Source organism: Trachinotus anak, unplaced genomic scaffold (assembly GCF_046630095.1).
Source record: "Trachinotus anak isolate AG129_WGS33_773 ecotype Australia unplaced genomic scaffold, CSIRO_AGI_Tana_v1 ptg000011l, whole genome shotgun sequence".
Classification (NCBI taxonomy): Eukaryota; Metazoa; Chordata; class Actinopteri; order Carangiformes; family Carangidae; genus Trachinotus; species Trachinotus anak.
In genome coordinates this window covers 11615023-11640694 of record NW_027273862.1, presented here as the reverse complement: position 1 = coordinate 11640694, position 25672 = coordinate 11615023, and the positions used below count along the sequence as shown (strand labels likewise).

At 39.3% G+C, this 25672-nt stretch overlaps 1 protein-coding gene across 1 annotated transcript in view; it reads right to left on the bottom strand.

Moving 5' to 3' along the window:
• ush2a (Usher syndrome 2A (autosomal recessive, mild)) overlaps positions 1–25672 on the bottom strand; it is a 208550-nt gene that overhangs the window by 172965 nt on the left and 9913 nt on the right. The window contains exons 5-10 of the mRNA XM_071488074.1: positions 9149–9284; positions 5867–5930; positions 4944–5045; positions 4453–4642; positions 2563–2777; positions 479–700 (exon numbers count right to left, since the gene is read on the bottom strand). Coding sequence (XP_071344175.1) covers positions 479–700; positions 2563–2777; positions 4453–4642; positions 4944–5045; positions 5867–5930; positions 9149–9284 — 929 coding nt within the window. The remainder of the gene's footprint in view (positions 1–478; positions 701–2562; positions 2778–4452; positions 4643–4943; positions 5046–5866; positions 5931–9148; positions 9285–25672) is intronic.

The following is a 25672-nucleotide window of genomic DNA, read 5'->3' as shown; positions in this document are numbered from 1 at the left end:
CTCTGCTGAAACTCAACAGTCTGTGTCAAAATATTTTTTTCTATGTCAAACTGTGATCACACTTTTATCAACACTGAAAAGATCAACTGTTTTTTTCAACCAATTACATCACTTCAATAGTAATAATTTTGGAGAGACTTAACTGACAAAACTGGATGCTATATATGTTGGTTCATCTACATTAACTCGTGAAATTGTAAACACTTCCAGAAATATGTAAAGATGCTTAAATGCATTGTTATGTCAGCATAGAAATCTTTTTTTTATAAATATTAAATACAACAAACTGCACTTAAAGATATAAAAGCTATATTTAGCTATATTTGAGGTATGACAGTTTGACTTTCTTCTTGATGTACAATTTAAGATCTTCAAGATATCATAGAATTACATTATGTAGATTAACTAATCTAACATGACAACAACTCAAACAGCACCAACAACTTTCAGATGAATTAATAAATGTTAAACTCCTCACCTGCCACTGATGGTGATCTCATTGATGGCATAGTATCTGTGTCGCTGGTTCACCCCAGCTACTCTGGTATGGTATTGTCCACTCAGGTGTATCCTGACCTGGGTGGCATGTACCATCCTCTGCAGGGCAGGAGTGTTGTAGAAGTCATTATAACCTGGCCTCTGGTTTGGCTGTGGGGTCAGCAGGCTGAATGTGATGTTACCTCCTGAGAAAGGCACATCACTGAAACACATGGAGCATAAACACACACCAATTGAGTATGAACAGAAACAAAAAAAAAAGTAGGATTTTTTTTTTTTCAAATATAAAATTTCAATAAAATGTTTGTTTGGTGATCGTGTTGTAAAGGACTTATTTTTTTTATCTTTGAGGAGATGTTAGTCATATCTCAACTTAGCAGTTAAGACATGGGGAAGTAACATCTGCAGATGTAACACATTTTGTACAACAGAGCTAGACTGATAAACCTGCCAGGCTAAGAAAGGCCAGCTTGACAATACCAGTGATCTGTAACTGATATAACTGATTCGCTGGTTAAACTAGAGAGAATGGTAACTTGGTAACTTATTACAAGCAATAACAAAGAAATATATTTATATGCACTGCATAGTTTAGCCAGCACAAAATGAGATCATGTAAAATAAAATCAGTTCAGTGCAACACACAGTGATTTCAGTACAATCATTTTGTAAACCTCAGCAACAAGACAACTGCAGCACCAAGCATAGTTCACTGTTTTTAACTACAGCATTACCCATGGCCATGTGCTCATCTCTATTTCCTCGTAAAATTACCTTTTTATCTGTACATGTAAAAATATATGTCTCCTGAAGAAGAACTGTTCTTGACTGGTATGAAAACACCTGGAACAACTGAGGCAGTCTTAAATTTATCTTGCCAGACACTCCCATGGTATCAGAGGAAGCAGTGTCTGTTGCAGGATTAAATGACTCTTGCAAGATAAAAAAACAAAAAACAAAAAAACTAACAAAACAAGCAAAAAACATAAATCTAAGATCTTGCTAGATCTTTTGATACAATTATGAACCATTAATGTGACAGTGTGTTATTATGTTGCCAATGTGAGGTTCAATTGCTCCCAAAGCCAATTTAATTAATATGTATAACGGAAAGGTTGTATGTGATATCATTTGTCAGTCAAGTGAAAAATAAGCAGTGACTAAATAATCTGTGATCTATTCATACCTGTTCTATCTAGTGCCAACAAAGGCCTTGATACAAACAGCTATGCCAAGATTTAGTGTGAGATTGTGTGTGTATGTTTACATTCCAGATCCATTTCTCCATCTAGTGCCAATCACCTGTTACCAGTCATGTGCCAAGGCCAACGCTGTAGGTGGTTAGCTTTATAAATCTAGTCACTGTGAGAGTGCCAGTGTGTGTGTTTGTGTGTGTGTTTACTGCGCGTGTGTGTAATGGGTATATGTTTGATTTACTTTGATTTCTTTTGACTTATGTTTTGCATATGCTTGTACATGCACTAGCACACACAAACACGTGTGTGCATAAATGTGTTTCATATACATCTTTATTTAGTCTTGCCAGTAAATTTTAGGTGTAATCTCCTTTGCATTGAAGAAGCCATGACAACCCAATGGCAAACAGTGAGAAACTGTGGTTCTACTCTGGGAAGAAACAGAAAAAGTCTCACTGAGGAGATTATTTTCAGCTTTTCCACATATAGATGAGGCAGTTTCAAAAAGCATGATCAATCAGTGGCCACAGACATATTATTTTTGTCTGACCAATGACACAGTAAAGGACAAAAATGTATTTCAAATTTCTATATGTTTCATAAATAAGGCTTTCAAAGGCTTTTTATGAATGTCTGAGGAAGGTGAAAATTTACAAACTACAAAGAATCACCTTGTTTGAAAAAAAAAAATCCCAAACTTAGAGGTATATTTTTTGTGTTTTTGACACAGCTGCAGTTATCAGTGTTCATATTAGTGCTTCAGCATGTCAGGACATAAGAAATATATATTTGCAATTTATACTTAATATTAATATATTCAATGACACTGACTATTTTCCACACCCACACATTCACATATCATCTCTACCTGGGCAGCTGCAGACAGTTGACGGAGTCTGGTCTCAGCAAAGGCCCATTGTTCTGCATTTCAAATACACTGCAGTTTCTGGCCATGTACTGCCAGTCTAACCAGGGCTGTTCTGTGGTGGCTCCACTCTCAGGTTCTGTAAGGTTAAGCCTCCGCCTCTGGATCAGAACAGATTCAGGCAAGAGGCCGCCAAACTGAATTATAACGTAGAACACCTGGAGAAGAAGGGGGTACAAGTTAGCACAAAGACAACCAGATTTGCAATACAGCTGCATCTGTACAATACAATGTAATCCAGTTCAACACAGAAATCCTACAATGGTGAATTTTTAAATGTCAAGATTTTGTTGACACAGTGTTAGACATATTTATTCATCTCTATAGTAATATTCAAGGCCATAGTAAGAGCTGTTGTTGCATTGCATACTAAGAGGTACTACTAATTCTCTGCCCTCTCATGTATTTAATGGTATAGACAAAATATTAAAACATATTTGTCAGTTGCTGTATGTTGATCCAAATAACATTTTAATGACAGATCCTGTGCTACATTAGTGTTGTTCACATAGTAAAAAAAACATTTTGCTCATAAATCATTAGTTGCCTGTCTGTTTGAAAGGATCAGTATTATAATTAAAGGTTTTCGTTGAAAACATACAGCCCTCACACAACAGACAGACACATATTTACACAAACACACACACAAGTAGTTTCCTACTAAACCATGTGCCTGTCTCTGCGTAGGTGTGTGTGTGTGTGTGTGTGTGTGTGTGTGTGTATTTGTGCGTGTTAAGTGTTATCTGCCCCACTACAGTATGGGCTTGGACAGTGGGTTACACAGCAGGGAGCGCATTAAGCCACCACCACTGCACACACACACACACACTAACAGGCATACCCCGAACTTCAGAGTGTCTTTTATCTGGGGACTTGAGTTGAGCGACCACGCCAGGACAGCTCCCAAAATCCTGCTCACACTAACATACACACTTCAGAGAGGAGAGGGATGAGTCTTTTGACAACCCAGTGTCGACAATGCCCAAATCCAGCAATCTCTCCCTCTCTCTCCCTCTCTCTCTCTCTCTCCCTCTTTGCCCCATCTGTCTCTCAATGCAGGCCTTAAAAAGAGGGTGAAACTACTGTCTACAGCACACACAGGTGCAAGCAGATAGATACAGTACAGTGTTTGTATTGTACAATTTCAAATGCATACTCCATAATGATGGGATTTAGTTGACTGTTTAACCATAAGTAGCTAACAAATGAGATGGTAAGGATGCTGATACACCTTTTTAGAGAAGACAATGACCTATGATGACTCCCTTTTGACTGGGTCAATATGTATTATCCAACAATGTACCATTATCGACTATCAGTGATAGTCCATCTGCAGTTGGTTGTTTTTGTTATTTTATCTGGCCAATTTAATGTGCCTGTGAATTAAACTTAGTAAATAATTAACCTGTAAAGAGCAATTCAAATACTGTGCTAACAGGAACTGGCAGTAGATGTTGGGCCATATTATGCAAGATCTTGCTGTACTGATTTTCATCTTTCACAAAACAAGACAATGACTATGTGGTTGCTGTTTGATTGAGTGGTGCTGAAAAGCAATGTCAACTCATAAATTTGCGAAACACACCAAAAACTTTATTCTGTAATAACTATGAAATAACTATGGAATTATCAAAGGACAACTGCAACCCCATTGTAGATACTGACTGCTATTCTATCAATCTAAATAATAAATTATGTTGCTTAATATTTCACTCATAATTTCACACAATGGCATAGGTTGTTGCAATAATTTTAAATAAGGTGTCCAAAAAATTTACACCACTGTTTATGCATCAACATTTGAATCTTGAGAGCAAATATTGAGTGAGTTACCTGGTATTGTCCATTAGCTAAATCCACTGTAATTGTGACCCCTTCATCCAATTCCTGTGTAGTCATGATCTTAGAAAGCCATGTGGTGCCCATGTCCTGATCATTGATATAACTGAGTGGATGGGCGTTGAGGTTCAGTCTCAAGACTCTATCATTGGTGGTGTCCTCCACAGCATTGGGAATGCAGTATCTGTAAACGGTGACGGTTTTTAGGTAAACAACAGTACCAGTTATGTTAAATAAAACTGTAATAATCCTGGTTTTTGACAAAGGACTTTTTTTTACATTAACACTTTCACAAGACTTTTATAATCACTACATAGGATAAAGCTTTAAACAGGCATTTAGAAATGACCAAAATGCAGCATCTTGAAAATACACGTTTGTAAAAATGCAAATAAAAATAAAAATAACATCTTTGTTATTGAGCTGTGAAGAAGACTGCTGTGGATAAACCTGATTATAGTACACGAGAAGTTGTAATACTGTACCTCTCCACTAAAGGATGTACTCTGGGGTGACTGGGAGGACAGCGACACTCTGACTGGGTATGGAACTCAGGCAGGACTCCTGAGTACAACTCCACTATTTCCCTGTTAAAACAAGAAACAGTAGAGTACTTTATATTGAACTATAATACAACACTGGAGCAAAATGTAATCCTTTTCTCACTGGGATGAGAAAAGTATATAATTAAATGCTGCTTAGTGAGCTGACAGTTTTTAATGAAAATGCATTCAACTCAAACTACATGGCTATGTAACATCAAACGAAAAACACAAGAATTCCGAAAATGTGGGGTAGGGACTGTTAATATAATCTAAGTTGTGCAGTAATAGTGAGGCTGAACAAAAATTACAGTAACAAACAACAAACCTTTGTAACAACTTGAATTCTAAGATAAAATCTTACAGCACCTGTTGAAGGGCTATTAAATGAACATTTGGTGCAAAGTGAAAAATCAAAGGCATAATTTGAGAACTCAATCCCTCATTTTGTCTCACCAAATCTTGATGAGACAAACTTGTAAGCTCCAGGTCCTTACCGTGTGCACATCACTGGTGAGCAAAACACTAATTGCCTTGTATTGAATTCTCAGGAAAATCCTCTGGTAGTAGTATGGATCTTAAGATGCAATGATTAGCCTTCCCCTTCTAACTATCTCTCCTTTTATCACACCTTTACAGTATCTCTGTCCATTTCTCCTCATGTATATCCCTTTTTCTCTTTAATCAATCCATCTAGATCTATGACTTCCCCTCTTTTGCCTGTGTAAATCATAGTTCCCTTCCTTCTTCCATCTAACCTCTTCTTTAACAACACTTATTTCCTTTGGTCCTTTTGTGATTCCTCCCTGCTTCTCTGCAGATAGCTGCTCATTACCCATCTCTCTGCCACACTTTATCCAACTCACCTGTTGGTCAGAGTGGCTGGATAAAATCTAAAGTCCTGCATCCACCCAATGAACTGATTAGACCCTGGAGAGATGAAAAGAGGGAAGAAAAGAACATCAAGAAGGTGGTAATGGGTTTGTACTGAAGGAAGTGAGTGAGAGGATTTCACAGTATTTAGTAGATTATCTTATCAGTTTCTTGATACCAGCTAAGTGAGACTGCCCACAGCTGCTTATAATGGCCAAGTTCATGAAACAAAGCCGAACAGGATCTGCCACAGTCTACATTTGCTTCCACTAGAGAGCAACAAGACTTATAAGGGCAAAATCATTAGCTTGGTTTGATGCCAGGGCCAAAAACAGGCCTGTCTAGGGATAACAGGTATTACCCACTGGCTTTAACCATTTCCTCTACTTGCAGAAAATTGTGTTTTACAAGATTTACCGCTTTCAAATGATCTGATTCCTTACTGTATAAAGCTCTGTGTCTGAACCCACCGTCTATTCTGGACTAATTTAAGTCATCTTTTTCTAAACTGTAGAATATAGGATATTGTGTAGGATGAAGAGTTAAAAATAAGCATTATTTTCATCATTAATTAAACACTTTGTTGGACTTTGTTTGATTGATAAATGTAAGAAAATTGGGGAAATAATGGACAACAGGTTTCAACTTGGGAACACAGGGAGGTAAATGGAAAGTTGCTGAACAAGAGATGGCACATATATCAAATATGCCTAGATGCCTAGAAGAAGTCTCTTTATCAAGCAGACATACACTGGAATATCTTACACATATGGGCACAACGTCCAGACACACATGGATTTTGGATTGGACAGAAGAAACACCATCAAACACAAATAAACACAGGCAAGCCCCCAACTCATCTCCACAGACGACCATACATACATGACAATGTTGGATAGAGACCCACATAAGAAACCCACACAGACAATGGTGCTGGTCCAAAGAGAGCCAGAGTCTTTAAGTGTCCAATAAACTTCTGTGTAGTTTGACAGTAACTCTTAGAAAACGGATAACGTCTCTAAGTATCGACTGAACCCATGCCATGTCTAGCTTTGTCTGTGAAAGTGCGTGCATGTGTGTTTGAGGCTTTCCTGTGTGTATTCCAAAAAACATTCCCACTTTAGAGAAAGAGAGTGTACGAGTGTGTGCATCTATGTGTGTATTTGCATTTGAGAGAGACTTTGCCATGTTTGAGCCAACTACAGTGTGTGTGTTGGGAGTTTTTGCGTGTGTAAAACAGAGCGTGAGCGAGACAGTGTTATGGGATGTAAGTGTGTTAGAACAGTGTGTGGTTGTGCAGCCTTAGGCTTTGGCTCAGGATTTCTTTAGCGTGTGGAAATGGGATTATGCCTTCCTCTGAAAAGCATTCTTTCTATTGTTACTGGGATGATGCAAGGTATAAGCCTTAATTCTCTCTTCTCTCTGTAGGTCTCTGTCTTTTCTCTCTGTGTTTCGCATTCTGTCATCCGTCTCTCTCAGTTTCCTCTTCTTTGTTTTTGTTTTTAGAACTGTTAATACATGCAACTAGAGGTTTTGAATGATTGTCTCTTTTTTTGTCTATGTCCTTCACTGGCCCTGTCTCAATATTTAAGATGATTTTACTATTCTTCTTAAAACACTCACACTTAAGCAGCTAGTTTTGTCAGAAATGGTAACTGGTAAATAGTCTACATTTATATAGTACTTTTATACAAAATGCTTTACAGTGCAAATACCCACATAAGAGCAACTGGTGTTTCTATTTACTGTACAGCCAAAAAACTTTGTTTTAATAAATAAGTAAGTCAGTAATTGGCATTTTTCCATTAAGCCATGAGCAACTATGATCTCATGTCACTTTTCCATATAAAAACAGGGTACAGTAGAAGGGGATTGCTGAGAAGTTAAAGTTTTGTATCCTGTTGCCTGCAACTCTCTTTTTTTATGTTTTACTACTATCTGCAATATTTAAACTTGCCAAAAAGAATCAAGTTTTGTTTAGTGGATGTGTTTTTAATGATTGATTGCTTTCAGAACTTACTGATTCACAATAAAAGCCACCCCACATTTTGCCATTTTAATGCTTTTGAGGAACATTACTGCATTAGTAATTAAGTTAATTAAATTAAGTAATCAGTGAGGCTGATATAAATGACAAAAAATTACAAACATTACATTCTGCATTGTTTAGTGGAATGATAGACTGCAAATTAGTATATAAAAGGTACTTAATGTATATATGTAAATACACTGAATAGACATCACTGAAAAATGCTAGATATTCCAAAAGCATGATTTGATTTCATGAAAATTATAAGGATTATAATTTTAATGTCCCGTGTCCTTCTCTTAAAAGTTACTTGTGATCGGTTCTTAGCAGCTGATTCAGAACAGTTCTGGTCCTCTGTTGACAAAACTGCTAACCTTATCGATCTCTTCACAAATGTGGTTGGCATGAGCTCTTCTCTTGTCAGCTTCTCATTGTACTTATCATACACACATTTTTCAGTTCACAGGATCCCCTCCAAAAACACACATAGTTGTTAATCAATACATCTGATCAGCATTCGCATAATCAGTCCACTGATCAGAATTCCAAACACAACCCCAGGTTCAACACCCACACACACCTACACACATCCAGCTACTAACCCACACACACGCACACCTATTCTCTCCCCCGAGCCAATCGCTTGTATTGATCACACCCTCTGATGTGATCTTCAGCTGATCAGATGCTACCTGCAGTGAACTAAGGATCAATGCTTGATAAACGAGAAGAAAAACACTCGTTTATCACCCTGGAGATGAACGGATATCATTTTTCTCTCAATTTCTCTCCTATTGACTCTGAGACGGCTCCCAGGCACCACCAATCAATCACAGATATGTAGTTGAAGGGGGATAAAGGCTGGGAGGAAAATAAAGGTGGAGTAGTCATTGACACCATATTAAGATATACAGACATGATAAACTAAGAGGTAATTTTTCTCTGTTTGGAAGGAAAAAAAACAGGCAGTGGTCCCGGCGAAGGAGGATCGAGGTGGAGCCAGGAAAATTTCTACTTTGCTATTCAAGGTTTCTGATGTAGTTTTAAACATGGTCCAACAGTGGTAGTAACTGATTATTAATGATTTCTGGGCTGGCAGTATTGAAACTCACCAACATTTTAATTGAATGTATTAACTACATACAATTATTGTACAAGTATTGCTGAAGAATTGAAGCATCTGAGGAATTGAACTCATATAGTACTAATTTAACTTGTTAACATGTCAAAAATATAAACTCTTTACCGTTAGAGCTGAGTCCCACCCACATGGCACCATCCTCACTGATATCAAAGAGTCTCGCAGTCAGAGGTTGTGTGTCAAATGGTGTCCCATCCTCCTCAAGCCCATCCAAGAATAGACTCACACGTCTGTCATGGACCTGGAAATCAGAGTGAGACAAAATTCTGTGTATTCACTGGGTGTATTTACAATGAACAGCCTGTATTTTCTGTAGGAGCAAACCAAAAAGTATCAACAAATTCTGACTGTTATTCTATATCAACCAATCATAATAAACCAAACAATAAACCACAAAAGAAAAGATGGTCAACTAAAAACACAGTCTAACTGCCACAGTGAAACCTAAGTACATGTAATGGAGCAGCCTCAGGGGCAGATGCAGCAGTTAGGCCTTGCAGCCGGTTACTGCTGAAACACACAACGCCTCAGAGAGACTGGCAGCTGCTCTGTGTGTGAATATGTGCATCTTTTTACAAAACTATATGCACACACTATGCATGTGTGTGTGTCTGACCATGTGTGTGTGAATTATACATACAGCTAATCTTCCAGCTCATTTCCCCAGTAGCAGAAAGAGCCTCAGGCTAAACTGCCTCAGCTGCAAATTAGCTTTCTGTTTGACCAATATCTCCTCTCCACTCCACTCCTCTCTCCTTTCCCGATCTGCTGTATGAATATTAAAAACTGCACGGCAGACAACACCGTCAAAGCAGGAGCAGCTCCCTCTTACATCAAACCAAAAAACTTTAATGTGCCCTGTCCCACTCTCTCCCTCTACCCCATCTCCAAATCCTGTGTTTGGGAAACACACTGTGGGCCTACTGATAAATGTGACTCTCCCTGTCTTACTAGAGTCCCCCTCTCCGTCTCCACCTTACTCATCTCTCTTCCACTCTGGTCCTCCTTGCTTTGTCCTTTCTCCTCTCCATAAGGTCATTTGATTCCTTCACCTTTTTCAGTTTTTCAGTTTCCTTACCTCATATTCATTTGCTTCCTCTCTCCCTATTTTTCATAACCATCTTTACTTTTTCTTCCCTCTCAAACGATGGCTTCCCCCTCTCATCTTCCTTCCTGTCTCTTTCCCTCATGTTTATCTTGCCCTGTCGCTCTCACTTGTTGTCAGCTCTTTAGGGAAGTTGAAAAGGTGTGAGGAGGGAAATAAGTCCAAGTCAAAAAACGCCTTTAGGGGATGAAGGCAGGCCCAGACAAGTGTCTGCCTCTCAGAGGATAGTTAAGACGCCCAGACAGACACTTTCATGATGGCTGATTGAAGACTGGCAAGCACATGAGAGCACAAGAGAGAGAGCGGGAGAGAATAAGAGTGAAAAAAGGCGAGAGAAAAAAAGAGACAGGAGGGAGAAAAAGAAAAGTCAGAGAGTGGGTGTAAGAGAGGGAACTAGAAGAAGGGCCCTCTTTAGGAATCTCTAAGCCAGAGCGGTGTGGCTCTTGGGGAGATGTGAGGCAGTTGTCAGGCCTGATGTAAATGAATCCTGAAGCGCTTCATCCTTCTTAGCCGCCACGCGCCCTTTTGAAACACAGCCAACTCCCCTTTGTTAGCTTTCACAAACACTTTCCCTCCATTTTTCCCTGTCCATCTGTATTTTTACCTCCTTCTTTCTGCTACCTCTCTTTGTCTCTTTTAGCCAGTGTAACTTCAGCGTTCTTGGAGAACAGAGGAAAAAAGAGGAAAGTAGGCAGAGAGTTCTTTAGTGTTGATAACTTGTCTCATTTGGACAGTGTCCACTAAGTCCAGAGGAAAGGAAATGACTACTTCAAACTCTACCTATCCTCCTCCTCCCCTGTTTATACAGCAGATGTTTAATTTTGTGAGGCCTTTTAAATCCATCACTTTAAGGTAGAATCATTGCAAGAATTTTCAGATGAAGACTATGAGAATACCTCCATCACCTGAAATCAAAGCAGAGAAAAAATAAACAATTGGAGAATGTAAAAACAAGGATTCATGGAATCTTCTTAAATTTTGCCTCATTATTTTGCTGTGGGATGAACCCTTGACCAACTAGTATGTCTTCCTATGTTACTTGTCTTTTTCTCATCATTCTCATAACAATATACAGAACTACTTTCTGCAGTATAGAGGGTTTATAAGTCATCAACAAAAGTTGGGCAACTGTTGGAAATTTTTGCATTAACTTTCAAGGCTTGATTTACCTCCATTGCTGCAAAGCTGGAAATAAACTCATTTTTTAATCCCTGAAGAAGACCCGTTTTCTTTCTAATTGACTAGATTTTTCAGGTTTTGGTGACCATGACTTTTTTTTTTTTTCCTTGGGCAGTCCACCATCCACCTGACACCCATAACATACATAGCTTAAGTTGAATCTTCCTTCAACAACTGTGATCGTAATATCTAACAAATATCTCAGGTTCCATAATCATGCAAACTTAAGCTATAGCTCCGTACCTCGATACACACCTGTTCCTTACACACCTGCTTTGGTTTGTTGTATTTTCTCTTTTCCTCCCACTGCTATGCCCTTCTTTCCTGTACACTCAAACTCTCTGTCACATTAAGATTAAAGCTGAAACTGGAAGGAGAGATAGGTTCAGCAGAGTTCAATCCTGGGCCAGCTTGGATATTGAATCTTAACCCCTGCACCACCTCTGGTCTCTGACACCATTCATGGCTCCATTAGTATCTGGCCTGGTTGCCTATGGTTTGAGTTTTCTCCTGCAACATTCCTGCAAAGCCACATCTTTAACAACTGTTTTTACACCATTTCATACTATGTTCATTTTAGCTACAGTTATTTTATAACTTCTGCCATTCTGTGACTGGCACCTGTAATATTGACCATGTACTGTATCACTATCTACAGGCTATCAAATGAAATGCACCATACCATATTTTATATCTTGTCTTCAAAGAAATGCTTTATTGTTTTCCTTTGTTTATTAAATAATTTCCTTCAACTTTTTTTCTCAAGCTTTTGGTTCTCTTAGGGAGTTCCAAGCATCCTCTCCCTGTGCAAAACCCACCCCACTGGCAATGTTACCACCTAAGCCTCTCTAAAAGCCCAGGAAAACCCTGAGTGGAAAGCTTTTAGTGATCTGTAGGCTGGCATTTTGACTAAAGCTCTTCTCGATTTTCACACTCCTGCCAAGCCATGGCTCAGTACAGCAGTGTGGACAGCAGTGTTTCTTCTAAGCTTACTTTGTAGCTGTTGGCTACAAAACTAAGAGAGGCAGAGAAAATATGGATAATAATACACTGTGATGAATGACATAATATTTTCTATTTTAATATTTTTTAATCAGCATGGAACATAAAACTAGCTTCCTATATTTTACCCTTCAGGATTTCCAGACTAAAAACTTATTGATTTGAGTAGCAACAGAATCTGGTGTCAAAAGGGAAAAAATGTAAAAAAAAAAAAAAAATCTTATACATATCACATGCTACACTACAAAGTTCTGTACAACTTTCTCAAAACAAATTTGTGCAGATGATTTTTTATATATACCCATTCTTTGTTTTTTTCAAATGGTAACATGTGCACTTGTTTGTATATAATAGGGGTACAGAGTTAACTAACAGCTAACCACAGTGATAGATGAGAGGACAGGTTTCTATGGGCTACAGCAACACTTCCTGATGCTCTGGGTACTTTTCCATGAACCTGATCCAACCACACACTGACCTACACTTTACCACAATGATGATACAAGAGATCATTTTACCTGCATAACTTTCATGTACGCAGAAATAAATGCAAGTGCCAATATCTGAGACCCATCTAAGCAAAAAATGCAGCTCCATGTCACTTTAATGTTAAACTCTCAGCAATATAAGCAAGTATACAGCTTCTGAATACACATCTAACTTATGTTTGGTTGTTAGATGCTGCAAGGCATTACTTCAAAAACTCAATTGGATAGTAAATAACTCTTTATTGTCATAATCAAAATGTTGGGGCTTGCTGTGGAGTGTCGGGTGTGCCAGACAGACAGCTGTCATAATGCAGTTTTATACTGAAGCATTTCAGTTTAGCTGAATAAATGAATAAATATTTTATTCTGAACAGCCAAACATTATCTAAACATCTGATGCAGTGCACACGGTGAAAGGCTTAAAAATAACATTTTATTTACAGGTGGAACAGAACTGCTGATTTGAGAGCCTCAGAGGTGACAGCTTGAGGTCAAAATAAATTAAACACTGAAAACCACTCCTGGCTGTGTGTTTGTGTGTACTTGTGATTGAATGCAAGAAAAATAATGATTGACAAGTGAAGTGATGCCCTTTTTTCATTTTTCTAGAAGAAGATGGATGCAAGCACATCTATGGTGAAAAAAGAGAGAGATACCTATAGTCACAAAAGAAAGAAAAAGTGAGTGTGCCACACTTTCACATTCAGTGCTCCCGCTACAATCCTCCCTACATTAAAACAGTTTACACCATCTGTCACTCTGAGATCTCCATTACTGACAAACTTGAGCATAGCAACTGTAAATTATAGATAAATATATTATTACTAATTTTAGCATCTGCATCAGAACCATTTAAACAGGCTCCCCCAGATTTCTTTTTATACATTTTCAAATAAAATAAAATTTATACTATAACTTGGCTAAATACTTGGTGGTTATTATTTACTGAGACGTGTGCATCTATACTGCCCAGTATGCCCAGCTAATCAACATTTTAAATTCAAATTTAATCAATAGTCAATATCAATCCATTGCTTTCCACTTCCATTAGTCCAGAGTTGTAACTACAGCTTCACTGAGAGACTATATAGTCATTGTCGTGTTTTATAATTATGTGTGCCATATTCCCTGGGCTTGTCCCCACAGAGGTCTCTAACTCTTCAGCAGCCACAGGTAGTCACCACTTCACATTTTATTAACTGTTTCTCCACACAAACTATGTCAAAAACATGCTTCAGTCAGGCAGTCAGACCAATTTAGCAAAAAGAAGAACAATCTCTTCTGGTGCAATTTAACGGATCTGGATGATTCCAGAAGTTACCAAAATTGTTATGAAAAAAGCAACATTCACTGGAGTTGTTTGATCCCTGTAAGACACCAGTTTACACTCACTCCACTGTCCCTATTTGACTTTTATCATTGAAGTTCCAATTTAACATTTCATCCACATTTTCCACAACCATTCACTCCATCTCCCTCTGCAATCCACTCTTCACCTCCCTCTCTTCAGCTCCTCTCCTCTTCTCTTTCCGTCAACACAACCCCTTCATCCACCCCTTCCTCTCAGTCCTTTATCCCTTATTCTCATGTCATGTATCCACTTTCTTGTTCCTCGCATTTCCTCCCTATAGTTGGTAATTTCCCTCAGTCAGTTCCTATCTCCCTGCTCATGCCCCTTGTTTCTTTCTTCCATCACTCTCTTTTCTGCCAACTTTGGACATAGAGAACTTAGTGCATGTCTGTCCATCTTGCAAGTGGGATCTGCTCCTCTGTAGCTCACCTAGCTTTTGTTTTCTTTTCTCAGACCTTCCCCTCTCTTGTTGCCCCTCTCATGCTTGCCTGCTCTTCCTCACCTATCTCTTCCTCTAATCCCTGATTCCCTGTCTCTGCCCCCACACATCCCGCCTCACCAAACTCTCTCCACCCAGCCCGTCTGCTTTGGGCTGTATTGCTCTGTGACTGACTGACATACCACTCACTGATAACACACCTCATTCCACAGCTGGTGAAGCTGTCAATGGGGAGAAAAGGAGGCAGAAAATGAGAGAGAGAGAGAGAGAGAGAGAGAGAGAGAAAAAAAAGGAGTAACATGATGTGTGGAGTGTAGAGCTTGTTGGATGAGAGAAAGACACTAGTGTTAAATATGGGAAAGATAATGACAGAAAAAGACATATTTCAGAACGTATACAATGAGAAAAAAGAGGTGATGTAGCAAGATGGTTCTGATATCTCTGAGAAAGGGAGACATTCAAAGATATTCAAAAAATTGTGGTAGGAAAGGAGGAGCAATGGGAATGAAGCAATGAATATAAGGAAGTGCAAAAAAAACATGTTCTGTAGATCCACACATCCCCAGTTTATTTCCAGGATTTCCATCTCTCCCCTTTGATTATTGTTTATCTCAACTATTACCTGTCAAGTAGAAGAAATGAAAGAAAATGCTGGATAGAGACTGAAATGTAAATAAGATAGGTCAAAACCCTGTGTTTGGCAAGACTGCCTATGGTCAAATCCTGATTTTGTAACTGCAACCTCGTCTGAGAAAATCACCAAACAAGACAAAGATTGTGCAGTGATTTCAGCTGTATTTATTTATAAAATGATCACTCAGAGAGAGTTAGGAGAGACAGACTGTATTTAGTTTTTTGTTATTTTGTTTCTTGAAGTTATTTTTTCAGGCTTTTGCCTTTTTTACAGTCACAGAGAGAGAGAGAGAGAGAGAGAGAGGAAAGTTGGGGAATGAGATAGGGGATGACATGCAGCAAAGGGCCACAAACTCAAACCCAGGCCACCACAGCAAGGGCTAAGCCCAAATGGCATGTGCTCCACCAGGTGAGCCACCACGGAGCCTCGAGACAGACTATCTTTCTTAATTTGTTTCTCACACAGCTCATAGCCTCCATCTGGGATCCAGTTGCTGGTGTTTCTCTTGTTTACATACTACTCAGATCTGCTGGTTTCTTTAGTTTAGCAGTTACCAATGACTTCTCTCTGTCCCTCCCTCTCTCCTGCTGTCTCTGCTCAGTGTTTTTTATGTTTAGTTATTCCTCTTCCCCCTTACGTAATAATGATACATGTAATGAAAGTAGTTTAATTGCCGTTATGGAGGCGAGGCTCAGTGTATTAGAAGTGCTCCTCTGTTCCCCGCAGCCGGGAAACCAGAGCAGCTCAGTAGACTGCTCATAACAAGAGGTGTAGTCCTAAGCCCCTGGTTGGCATTCATACACAGTCTAGTAATGTACTAGGTTTATGCCCAGTCAGTCATAACAAAAAAAGTCTCTAAATCTAGCAACAATGTGCTAAGTTGGTAACACTGCAGGCTGTAAACATCCAGCACTCTGCGGACTAGTGGTGGAAATATGATCACTCAGGTAGTCAGTCAGGTAGTCAGTGACATTCCAGATTATAAGGCCGTGGAACTGAAAAAAAATTGGGATTTTATGGAGTTTGGAGTCATTGCTCATAATAAGCTTGATTTATATTATATAAATCATTGAGAAATAGAATCAGTGCTAGTTTATTTTATATCTCAGTCCTGTCAAAATTCTAGAGCAAACAAGTAGCTGATATGGAACAAGATAATTTGAACAGTATAGGTGCAAGAAGTGATATTATGTCATTATGTTAAGGGAAAGGTTATAAGCACTCACATCAAGTTTCATCTCAGCTGATTAAAGACTTTTTGAATTTACTTGATTTCTTTAGATTGGCTCTGATGGATGAAAGCTTTTGCAAATTAAAAAGCCAACAAATAAGTTTTGTCAAGCGTGGTGTGAGGGACATCTGAGTCAATTTTGGTAAGGACTGGAAAAAGTTTGTCCAAGGAGTAGTAAAGTTTTTGATAAAATCCAAAATGGCTCCCGCATCATTTAGGTTGACCTGACAAGTTGCCATGTCTCAACCTTAGGTTTTTCTTTTATATTGTTATAAAAATGTTTTAAAAATGTTAAACATTTTGAGGGAAACACATTAACAGTTATAAGGAAAAGTGCAATTTGTCTTATTGCACTGCCTCCTAGAGGTCAAAGGGCACCCGATTTCTTGAGCCGCGTTTTTGAGAACCAAGCATATGGTTCTAAAGTTACGTGCATGTGCACATCTCCACCTTTGACTCGTTGGTGGTGCTAGAGCACTTGAAGCACAGACATGAAACTTGGTGGAAAGCATCATGGGATTGTCCCCAATCAGTGTGCCAAATTTCCAAACTTTTTACCATATGGTCCTGGGGGTTGCCATAGATTTGGCTGGGCTAGGACAACAAAGGTAGAGATGGGGTGAAGGGAAAGTAAAAAAAGACAAAATGTTTCTGGTACGTTATGGTTTTCAAATGCAAAGTGATTATATCTAAGATCCTGTAAAGCAAATTCACAGATTTGTTTATAAAATCAGTATATATGTTGGAGAACTATTCCTCAAAACGTGTGAATCATGTGAAACTTGTGTGGGACGGAATTGTGCAGTTATACCGTTAAACTGTGTTTCATAATTTTTGTGTTGAGCGTTTTTTCGGGCAGGCCCTAAACGGGGTACTGGTGACTCCCACTTAGCATACCCCGCCCCTAAAGCTGTAATGGTATAAAAGTAAGGAATGTACTAGCATCAGTGGTTCTACCACTCAGTGTTATCGCTGGTTAGCTAAGCCTTGCCTCCCAAAATGTGCCTTTCCTAGATGCTGCAATACCAACGGTGTGATGTTATTAGTAATTAGAGAACAATGTATGAATAGATCATCAGTTATTCACTCATGATGTTTCCCATCTTTTCATGACCAGAAGGATAGTTCTGCTTCATCCTCTCATCAAATAGTGGATAAACCCGATATTAAAAGCCGATACACTTCTTTTCCACTGCCAGTCGAGTTTGTCTTTCTGTTCAGACTGAGGACACAACTGCAGGGAGCAATGTCATCTCTGCACTTAGAGCACAGACACAGAAGCTGCTAGCCGCCCTGCAAACTGGCGAAAGTCGGTCAAAGTGTCGGAGTGTATGAGATGTTTCAAACTGTGATTGTGTGTTTTTAAAACTTTCAGAGCTGCAGATCCCTCTTTCATCCCCACAATCAGTGTTGCCGCGGAGTTTTAAAATTTGTTAGACCATTAAGTGAAGTGGAAGCTCTTCCGACTCTGGGCGTGGTTTCAGTGCTTCCAGCGGACACGCCCCCAGCGTTCCAGAGTTGATAGTACTGGTTATTTTCTCACAAGTTTGAAACCTTATTTTATATATTTTGCAATATTTTTATTCATTCAAATTTGGTAGCAGGTTTAATATACCATTTTTCTGTGGTGTGGAAAACTCAGAACTCATATGTTTTTCTGCTTTACAGAATCTTTAACATCACAAATGGGGCAATTGATATCACTTTGTGATTCAGCAGAAGCAGAAGCCCCAAGAGGGCTCACTTAAAAACAAAAACAAAAACTGTTTACAGGTAATTCAAATGAGTAAACTGTGCAACATGTTTTAGCTTGTATCTAATTAGCTAACTTATGACTGCACAAGTAAAAAAGACTACTATACTTCTTTATAAATTTGCACTAAGGGGGGATAAAGGGTCTTCATCATGTTGAGCACTGCATAGCTATAACCTTAACTTGATTTTGGGAAACAGGTTGTTGGACATTCCTCGATATTCCCAGCCTCAACATGCAAACCAAAGTGAGTGGAGTGAAATGAAAAAGTGTAACGTGACTTATTGCATCCCAAGCTCTCCACTTCTGCATCTCCAGGCTCACTGTCACCTTTCTCTCTCTCTTTTTCTCACTCTTTTGCTCTCCTGTTATCACATTGCCTGTTATTCACCCTCCAGGCCTCTCTCACTAACTTTAGTCCTCTCCCCCCTCTATACTTGCCCTTACCCACTATGAACTGTTAGCAGCTCTGATGTACAGCCAATATTCTCTCTATCATATTAGCACGGCTGCAGTGTGTAAAGGAAGAGATAGGAAGAGGAAGAGAGGAGGAAGAGGAATATAAAGAGAGAGAGGGAGAGAGAGGAGGATGGAGAGGAGACACATTTGTTCTACTCATCTCAGCGCTAAAAGATACAATTACCTCTCACAGCATATTATCCATGTTTTATACCAGCCCAGGGCCCCATGCCTTTGCCGTGCCGTGCTCACCCCGTGTAAGGCCCATATTTTAACACTAGCTATGACAGTTTATTTAAGAAAAGAAAATTGTCCCCAGGGAGATGGAGAGGGAGAGAGAGAGAGGGTGTGTGTGTCTGTGTAAGGAAAATGAGAGGGAAAGAGGGAAGGACAAAGAAGGTGGAGGGGGAGAGACAATGAAAGGGGGAGAGAATGAGAGATAGATGAGGTAAAGAGGGAGAGTGAAAGGGAGAACGAGAAAATCATCTTCAGGGAAAGAAGAGAAAAGATAAAGAAAGAAAAAGAGAGAGAGGGGGGACATATATAAGGTGACACACCAACCTTTTAATAAAGACCATAAGTCTCTAAGACTTTTTCTTTCTGAGCAAAAAGCAAAGACAGACATTCATGAGAGCATACACCGAAAGAGAAGCACATACAGTTACCCACTGAAAAGGAAGAGAGGTATGCACAAGAAAGATTTAATAACAAAACCCAGATGCACCATGTGGAGTTCTACTTCCTAATGCATCCTGACAAAGTATCAAGTTTTGGGTTGGGTTTGGGTTACTAGCTCGGGTTCAGATTTTGAAATGTAATATATTATTTATTTTATGTTAGTAATTAACACAATCCAATTACCAATCCATCTTTTTCTGCCCCCCTTCTGACGCACCTTTAAGCACCTGCTGACATAGATTACCAATATGATGCCAGTGCTCTCTTAACTGTTGGCGGAAACGCAGAATTTTATTAATTGCATTCACAAAGAAACTTATATGTGGATCCGACACAACGTGGCTGGAAATCTTTTCAATTAAAAAATGTCAGGGTACAGTATAAGTGGATCAGATGACAGCATCCTTATCTCTATTACAATCTGCTTCATGTATGTTATGTGTTGTAAGTAGATATTCATTAAATTCCAAGTGTGAAGACAGAGTAAAACAAAGCAAAGGGATCACTTCAGATGTCAGTATTGTATTGTAAAATTTGGGTTCAGTCAGGTCTGGACACACATAGTGGCAGGTTTGGGTCGCAGTTTCTCAGTTTCACCAGTACTAGACAGCATGATTTCTTTTATATCTGTTCCTCTTGCATCCCTTTTTTAAGATAATATTCTGGTTAGGTTTTTGCTCTTAATAGGGTCCTCAACCTATGTCATGAAACTTCTACTTAAGTGTGGATATTTCTACAAAGGGTAGGTTAACATAACATATGCTCTTTGGTGGATCCTTTTATCCAAAGCACCTTGCAGCACCCTTGCTGCATACATTTTTAGCACTCATATCTCAAAGCTGTAGTGGGAATGATACCCCTAACCCTGGCTGTGTTAGTGCCTTGCTCTCTATATTAGGCTGGACTGCACTGCCCATTGGCATGAAAATAAATAAATAAATGATTAAACTTAAGGACAGAAAATCTGAAAGCCCACTACACATCCACACACCCTTCTCTCCCTCTCTCGCACTATGTAATTGATGCCAGTCTCGTGCCCTTTCGCCTCCTGTGCCAGCGGGCAGAGGGCTACCATAGAGGTGTCTGCTTCACCCCTACACAACAACCTTGCCTCACCTTCACACATATGCACACATGCATACAACCACACATTCACAGACACACATAAACATACTGTATTTAGTGCACACAAATGCACACAAACACACACATACAGCCAACAGAAATAAGCACAAAGTGCCTCCATTCATGTACATAGTGTATCCACATGCATAAACATATACACACGTACTTTACACTATTTTCTCATTTAATAACTTTTTTGTACTGTGTTTGGGATCACTGTCATGTTGGAAAATTCCCTCCTGCTTTTTGAGACTGGAAGTCATCTTTTCATTCACTATTTAGGTATACAAACTTGCATTTAAAGTGCCATCCATAAATCTCCTCTACACCTTCTACATTCATGCCCCTGATGTAGGACACAGCTCATGTTTCATAGTGAGCATTATGCAGTCACTGTGGTGGTCCTGGCCAGGCCCATGCCAAACTGAGCAAAACAAATTTATTTTGGTTTCATCTAACCAAAGAATGTGCTTCCAATAATCTTCAGGCGTCTTTCTTTGGCAAAATTTAATCTTGCGGTTGTGTGCAATTTTGTGAGCAACTTCTTGGACTTCATGCAGTGTCATTTGTCTGATCAGTCACTGAAACACCATTTTCCACAGGTAATCCTTGTGCCAAGTCAGAAGAACTTCAACATCTGTTTTTCAATGCAGGTTTGCATAAACAGTGAACTGTGTGTGACATTATCTTTCAAGGATGGCCATTGCGCCTCCTATAATTGGTTTCTTTACCATGTGCTATCATGTTAGACACAACCCGAAATTGAGAAAGCTGTTGTGCCCACAGGTTATTTTATAGCATTGTTAATGTAATTAGCAAGGTTCAAACACCAAAATGAGAGGGTATATATTAAGGCAAAATGTGTTTCTATCATTACAATACTCATATATGGCTCACAACTCACAACTCTGCATCCTGTGTTTGTTCTGATTTTATTCTGAAAGTCCTGACTGGAAGTTGTGATTCGTATATGTCCACAGGTTTGATGCTTCTTTTGGATGTTTGTGCACTTGTGCCTGTTCTTTTCCCACAGTGCTGTATACAAATTGTGTCACAATGATTCACATACATTTTGCTGAGTTCATATGGACTATTCATTTGGACAGTGCTGCAATTTATCCATGAGGTGCTATATGTAGGTACTTTAATTTGAAAATTAGCAATAGGCTGGTTACCAGCAACTGAACTTTTAAAATCAAATATCTAACTATAGCACCTTTTAATGACATAATCCATATGATTAATCTGAAAAATAGATCATATGCCAAAGTAAGATCGTCCACACGATATAGGATCATCAGATAGCCCACCCCTAGATTTAACTATTGGTACTAATGACTGAAATTAATCTAGTCAGTGTAACTGATGCTCATGTTCTCAAGCAGTGCAAACCCATGCAAAACCTTGGTCAGGATCAAGGTACATGAGCCATGTTAGATAATATGGTGACTAGTTCACACCAACAACAAACACAGACAAAGAGGTGAAAAGTAAGAAAGAGGAATTCAGAACAGTAGCAAAGAAGCAGTGCCTTCATGAGAGAGACCAAGGACGAATAAGAGGAAGACAGAATGCAACAAGGAGAAAGAAAGACAAAATCAGTCTCAGGCAGAGTGGGCTGATGAGGCATGTGCATCTATGCAGGAAAGAAAGTGAGCAATAGAAACTGTGACTGTGGTTGTATCAGATCAGTTGGTGCAAAATAGCAGCCTTCTGCCAAGACCACACCAGTCTATATACACACATACACACAGCCAGAGTCTTCCAGTGTAATTGTGCGTGAAAACATTCATTAAGGTCATTATGGCATGCAGTAGAAGCTTTAGCAGCCAAACTGTATAAGAGCAGAGTAGTGGAGCAGATGAGCTGTCAGGGTCTAGAGAACAAATTGTAGATTAGATGGGAACAACTTGTTCACTCCCTGCAATAAATACGTAGATAGATATGTGTGAGCATGTCCTTCAAATCTTGACCTCACCTTAACTCATGACTCTCAGACACTGACCCACTTACCCCATTTTCATCTTTTCTTAACAATTGTCTCTCCTGTCTTTTTTCTGTCTTTGCCAATAGGTAGGAGCCATCAGAAAGAGCAGCCATCCAGCCATTGTGTGTGGCACTGTGCGTATATGAAGGCACTACTTTCATCGCTAGTATGCCTTTAAGATTAAGGCCTGGCTCAAACTACATGAGTTTTAAAATCCTAACCGATTCTGAAACTGGGTTGCATCATACACATAAGTAAAGAAAGTTAACACATTATCTTATCCCCAACATGCACACACTACAAGTTTTGAAAATAATGGCACATCATGCACTACAGGATATTATCAAGATTATCCTGCCAGAGGGAGCAAACAGGGAGAAATGCACCGCCTCCCATGATCTCATCTCACATGATCTTATGGGGAAGCACATGAAAACAAAATGGAGACTGTGATGCAACAACTTACAAAAATTTTGCAGTGAGACAAAAACAAAAGCAGAAGGTTAAACAAGTCTGGATGAAATGTTTGGGGAGACGTGGTCAACACAGGTTGTCTGAGAGATTTTAACTTTTTATGTTTAATATCTGTCAACAGTAGTATGCTAGCTATTAAATCAATCCTTAATATCAAACTTGTTTGATTTTCATCCAGGCAGCCCCAATAAGTCTGCGAGCAGTTCAGGAGGTTTAAGACTGGATTTGTAAAGCAAACACATTACCAGATAATCTGGGCCGAAAATCAGGACTGACCAAGGTCCAGGGCCAGATTTCTTCCCCAATTGTTGGGAAGGGTGAATCTGCATGTAATCAGGCCAGAACTCCTGTAGTCTGAGCCAGACAATAACAGTGAGTGAAAGAAAGAGCATGTGTACGTGTGTACACACAAATGTTAAACATTCATGCAGCCATGCTGGGTCGTGATGGGAACAGTGTGACTGGTTGTCCCTGCGACTTTCTCATCCGATAATGGTGATTTGCTCAGGCACTAACAGACGGACCCCTCTGGGGGTCCTCCAGGCACACAGTCAATCACTGGTACTCCAAAAGATAGTACGCCAAAGCTATATAAATTGTCAACTCTCTTACTTTCTCTTCTTTCCACCACTCCTCTTCATTGCTCTGTACTTCCAAGACACTTCTTTTTACTGTTTATCTAACTTCTCTTCCTCTTCTGACACCTACTGCTACATTTCCCATTTGGTTCCCAGCACATCCTCAACTTTCAACTTCTGTTCACTTCACCTTCGAACATTATAAAATCGCACAAAGTACAAGAGTTTGTACTAGCCATTACAAAGAAGCACAACACAATCACCATTACAACGTACAAAACTTGAAGATGATTAAGTATCCTCAAGTTCACTTAAAAGTTATTTTGAGCTAGCACAAGAAGTAGTGTCCTGTGCGATTTCACACTTGTTTAGTTGTCTAACAGAACAAACTGAAAAATATGTAAATGAGAACAGTATGTCATGAAATTGGCTGTTTTAATACATTGTATAGGTGACCACACCCATGATCACGCATATTAAGCATTTATTTTATGTTGGTTTTGCAAGATGACATCTCAACCATGACATAATGATTTGATCAACCGAGCTGTCCAATGAACATTGCACCTTCTCTTTCCCTTTATTTGGACAGGCTGTGAACAGGACTACTGCCTGACAGTCCCTGTATCACACTGATATCATATGAGAAAGATACCATAAACTCAGGGTTGAGTAACTACAACAGAATGCATGTTATAAAACATTATGACACATTAAAACTAAGATAAAGTTATCTTAAAGTGACAGTTTCGGGTGGACAGCGGCCAGCCGCAAAAACGTGTTTAAGCTACTTAAAAAAAAAAAGCCCACTGAAAAAAGCTAATATCAATGTAAGTGGACGCTTAATTGGTGTAAACATTAAAAATAAACTGTAACATTGAAGTAATAATGGCTTTTTTTGGTGGGATTTTTTTTTAAAGAGGCTCAAACACATTTTCAGCCCTGTTCGCATCACAACATGGCTCAGCTTCTGTACCAGTGGTCCTCGCTGCTTCTTTAAACTGGGAGTGTGCTGATCTGAATCTACTGCAGGTAATACACTAACGATAGATCAATACCTCACAAACCCCACATTCCCAAACTATTACTTCAAGTTATCAGGTATAAATTCAATACTAATGACAGAGAGATATGTTAGTGTTGTATGTTTTAATAAATTATATAAATAGTATGTAGTCACAGTCACAAAACACCACCAAATAAGTCCCTTGGGCATCTTGTGCTTGTTGATAGCATTTCCCATCGGGATACTACTTACATTTACATGCTGTCTGCATAATATAACACATCTCCTGCAGCTTTCATGACAGAAATATAATAAGCATACCCAATAATGATCCACTTAAATAAAATACATAGTTTTTGGTGCATCAGAGTGTTTCACCTCAGATATCTGTCAGGAGCTAAAAGAACAGAATATATGATTTGTGTGTCTGGAGGCTGATCACAGTTATGAGTTGTAATTTTACATGTTTGATGATGATTGATGAACTATGAAGTTCATGGCCACCTTCTCAGCCTCATTATCTGTTGTCTTACATATCAGTGCTTTTCCTTTTGCCAGTACACACCACTGTGGACCTAGGGACCACGATGTAAACACCCAGGTCCACCAAGTTCTGTTAATTATACACAGATCATCAGCCTCTGTAAACCAGATGCTTTTCTACAGAAATGTACTGAAAGGTGAGTCCCATTGTAGGCTGACTTCGAAGCTATCACTTAACTTCACTGAGCCACATCCCTCACTTCCCCCCATCTCTCTTCCTCTCTCAGTCCCTCCCTCCCCCAGGCTACCTTTTCCTCCACTATTCTCTACATCGTTACCATAATCAGATAAGACAACTACCTAGGGAGCACCAGCATCCCTACAGCACCTTGCTCCTGGCACCATGTGTGTAAATGTGTGCATGTGTGTGTGTGTGTGTGTGTGTGTGTGTGTGTGTGAGTGTGTGTGAATTGCTCCTGGCACTTGGAAACCCGTATTCCTTTTGACCGTCTTTTTCGGTGTTTTGATCTTTTGAAACCGACAGATGACTGCTGTGCCTGTGTGTGTGTGTGTGTGTGTGTGTGTGTGTGTGTGTGTGTGTGTGTGTGTGTGTGTGTGTGTGTGTGTGCATGTGTAAGGCGTGTGTGTGTACTGCAT